The sequence below is a fragment of the Poromitra crassiceps genome (assembly GCF_964638095.1).
Source record: "Poromitra crassiceps genome assembly, chromosome: 21".
In the NCBI taxonomy this organism is placed as follows: Eukaryota; Metazoa; Chordata; class Actinopteri; order Beryciformes; family Melamphaidae; genus Poromitra; species Poromitra crassiceps.
In genome coordinates this window covers 19,868,786-19,873,018 of record NC_139638.1, presented here as the reverse complement: position 1 = coordinate 19,873,018, position 4,233 = coordinate 19,868,786, and the positions used below count along the sequence as shown (strand labels likewise).

Genomic DNA, 4,233 nt, shown 5'->3' with positions numbered 1-4,233 from the left:
AAGTGATGAATGCCTTGAATGCATGATAAGTAGGCTACTTTGATTGATTGATTGATTTTCTTTATTTAAGTGTCATGCTTCGAATGAAGCCCAGCCCACATGGGCTTACAGGACACTTTTACTGTTCATCATTTAAACAAACAATGATCAAAACATAAAACCAACAGAAACACCCAAAATACATACAGTAAAGTTGTACAGCATGAAAACCACCACCTGAACCTACTTAAAGAGCTGTGCTTGCCTTCTATTCCAGGCCCTAGAGATAAAGTTAGCAGTCTTAAATGCCTCAGTCTTAAACAACCACTCCAACTTCTGGCCATCGTCTGCCCAGAAGAGCTCAGAGCTACTAGTAGAAATTACGAGTTTACCAGAAGCCTTTGAAGGCATCTTTTTCTTTTCTCCCATGTGGCTACTAGTCTGGGCACCTGTCACCCCACTTTTTGTCATGGGGGCGTAAACCAAGGAACAGGAAACAACACCGGAAATAAGTGCGCCAAACGTCTTTGTTGCCGTTAGCTTGACGCGGCGAGGTCTCAACGCCAGACCCATGAGAATTATATAGCTGATACACTACATTATCTCTCTCACTTTTATGCAGTATGCGGAGCGCAGCGATTCAATGTAATATTTGAGTCTGGGGAGAGACTACGTTAGCTAGAGCCTGAAAAGAACAACAACACAAGTTGTATAGTAGCCTAGCGTTAGCACATTTCTAGTAACTGCCGAGGAAGGTTTCTGGAGAGCCAAAGACAATGGAGTATTCGCCATGTGAAATATTATGATCAATGTCTATGTCTTTCCCAGCACAGGCAGCAGAGCTTCAACTGTTGTACTCGATCCTCCATTATCGATAACAGCGGACAGACAACTAGCGTTATAACTATTCCATCAACTGGCCATTTGTTTGAAAAGTAAAGCTTCTGTAGGCTATTGGCTTAAAATATGTGAGATTGTGAATCCGCAATGTTTCTACAATAACTTCTTCAAAAAACTTTGTTCGGTACGTCCATCTTTTGTTTTGTTGTTTGCCGTTTTATTTTCTGATTCGTTGTGTCTAAATTGTCAAGTTAACGAGCTATTTCCGCTGTTGTTTCCTGTCTAGGGCGGGCTCTAGGCCTGAAGCAGGCAGGGTGACAAAATCGCTTGTGAACGGAGGCCAGCAGGCTCTATCTCGCCGAGAAGAGCCTGGTGACGCGAGGTTATGTGACTACAGAGCGCATGATCTTCCTGTGTCCTCCTCATTGGTCGGCCCGGCTGGGTGGTGGTGATTATCTGGATTGTCGTGGTAAGGCGCTTTTGCAGAAACGTAAACAATACTGGAAACTGTAGCAGCCAGGACAGGAGAACCAACCATGCAGGTAGGTTATAAAAGAAATCCAACACAAATCTGCGGTGGCACTGCCTGAAATGTGAACTACGCCGGTGAACTTGACTTTAGCTGACCTGCTGCTGCCGATCGGCTCGGGACTTTTCACTCGGGAGCTGCGCAAACTTCCTTCGGGACTGATCTGAAGTGCGTCTGTCTTGTGAGTTGCGGACATGGTGGAAGTGTTCTCCGGGCGGACGCTCCTGAATAAAGACGGGGATTTCGTCGACCCCGAGGAGGCTCTGAGGAATAAAGTGGTCGGGATCTACTTTTCCGCCGGATGGTGCCCGCCTTGTCGAGACTTCACGCCCATCCTGTGTGACTTCTACACCGACCTGGTCGAGGAGGGCGAGCCCCCTGCCCAGTTTGAAATCGTCTTTGTGTCGTCCGACAAGTCCGCCGACGAGATGGTTGAATATTACCACGATATGCACGGAGATTGGCTCGCACTGCCCTGGGCGGATGATTACAAGCAGTAAGTATAGGCAGACGGCAGTATAGGCTATATCAAACGATATGTCCAATATAAGTGTGCCTAGTGAGTTAGTGACTTATCTTAACTACTGTAGGTCCTATTTATTATTATTTCCTTGAGTAGCCTAGAATATTCATGTTTAAAAAACAAACAAAAACACTACCAATGCTATGTTACTTATTCCTTCTCAAACTACTTCCTACATGGTGCTAGTCTATCAAAATATTTTAACTGTCATTGATTGTGTTGCATAGTGGTTTTCTGTACTGTTGACGAATTGTGATATTGTACAGTATGTCGCTTTGGACAAAACAAAAGCGTCTGCTAAATGAAGTAATGTAATGTAAATGTAATGTAATGTTGGGTAGTTTTGTCACACCTGTGTAATAACTATTCTTCCCAAATATAATAGGCTCAGAACATTGATATAGCCTATTTTGCACTAAGTATAATGGCCTACTACACAATCAATCACAGACTGCTACTATGTTATTCAACTATAATCACACTTTTCTACACGAACCCAGACTGCACTGTTATGTAAAATGCTTATAGGAGGGTCACCCTCTCAGGGATTAGGTTCATACAGAGCAGGCGAGTTCCTTCCACAACTACAGTGTGGCAGAGCCAGAGCGATGCCTGTCCGTCCAGTATTGATGGACCTGGGTTGTCCTCATGTATGTTGAAAAACGATGTCAAACTAACAGGGTTCATTCATACAAGGTCCTTAAAGTGCTTAAGCTCCTTGAATTCAAAATGTAAGTACAGGAATACCCTGGAAAAAATGGCCTCCTATGTGGGGAGATGCTTAAAAGAGCTTGAAGTGAACTAAACAAGCAAAAATAAATAAATACAATGTGTGCAGTGTTTGACAAAATGCAAGTTGGAACATAGAAAACAACACCATGTATTCTGGGGAAAGACGACTTAAAAGCATGTGAACCTGTGATATGAAATGCAGTATCAGGGAAATGTTTCTCGCTTTTTAGTCCTTTATAAATAGAAATATAGTATTGGAAAAAGTCTGTGAATTTGAAATAATAATATTGGCCGTATGTATGAACCCTGGTCAAAGCACAAAATGCTTTTTCAGACAGCAGAAAAGGTAGAGCTACAGTTTGTGTATACAGCCTTCATCGCAATATGAACATGCGCAATAAACACATCGCAAAGACTGCCTGAAACGCAATGAATAACAAAAGTGGTTTTATTTACATGCGTCATGCATTCCCACTCAGCATCTGATCATTTTGTCTTGTGTTGTAAATCCAGCGTACACCTTTCCCTGTGTGTAGTCTGATGTGTCAGTGTGTATTTAATTTCTTTATTCAGTGGGCATAGGCTATGTTTAGGGCCTATGTTAGCATTATTAAAGCAGAAAGACATAGGAACTGTATAGCTAATATGCATACTTTAATATCTGTTTTATCGCAAGTCGTAACGTCATCGCTATATTGAACAATGTTATCGCACATCGCAGATTTTCCTCATATCGTGCAGGCCTAATACAGCCTCACATTCAGTACTGAGTTGTCGATTTCATATCAAATCCTTCTCTCTCTCCCCTCTCTCTCTCTCTCTCTCTCCCTCTCTCTCTCTCTCTCTCTCTCTCTCTCCCCTCTCTCTCTCTCTCTCTCTCTCTCTCTCTCCTCTCTCTCTCTCTCTCTCTCTCTCTCTCTCTCTCTCCTCCCTCTCTCTCTCTCTCCCTCTCTCTCTCTCTCACTCACTATGACAGTGAGTTGAAGCAGCGCTACAGCATCACCGCGGTGCCCAAGCTGGTGGTTGTGAAAGAGAGCGGAGAGGTGATCACAGACAAGGGCAGGAAGCAGATCCGAGACAAGGGCCTGGCGTGCTTCACCACCTGGCTGGAGGCGGCCGAGATCTTCCAGAACTTCAAGGGCTAGGAAGGAAACAGACATGGAGTCTGTCTCAGTCTCAACCCATCACTTTTTCACGTGAATAATATATAGGGCTACTCTGAAAAAGCGTTTGCTGATTTGGCGGAGTGAAGATGAACTCAACTATAGTTCAACAAAATGTCATTTTCCCCATTATAGAGACCTGAACAAAGTAAAACCAAAAATCTCTTTATACGTTCACTTTAGTGGCTGGCTGTTTTTTTCTTCTTCATAAGACAGACCTCGGCATGCATATTTTCAAATGAGAAACTTGTAGATTCTTCTATATTTTGTACATTTTCTTTTATATGAGTTGTGAGGAATGTTATTATTAAAACAAAATACTACCTGCCGTGATTCTGCTTATGTGTCTGTTGTGGCGTAAAGGAGCTGTATATGCTTCACACCATAGACTGACTCCCCTCTGTCTCGTTAAAGACGCACAAAGCCCACAGGGCAGTGTTTCCAACATGCTAGCAGTAGCACACACC

The 4,233-nt window shown here is 43.2% G+C and overlaps 1 protein-coding gene across 1 annotated transcript; it reads left to right on the top strand.

Moving 5' to 3' along the window:
- The first annotated feature begins 1,298 nt into the window (after nt 1–1,298).
- nxnl2 (nucleoredoxin like 2) lies at nt 1,299–3,990 on the top strand. Its single transcript, XM_083657794.1, has 2 exons — nt 1,299–1,844; nt 3,580–3,990. The coding sequence occupies exons 1-2, from the start codon at nt 1,543–1,545 to the stop codon at nt 3,746–3,748; spliced, it is 471 nt and encodes a 156-aa protein (XP_083513920.1). The 5' UTR covers nt 1,299–1,542; the 3' UTR covers nt 3,749–3,990.
- Nucleotides 3,991–4,233: the final 243 nt, after the last annotated feature.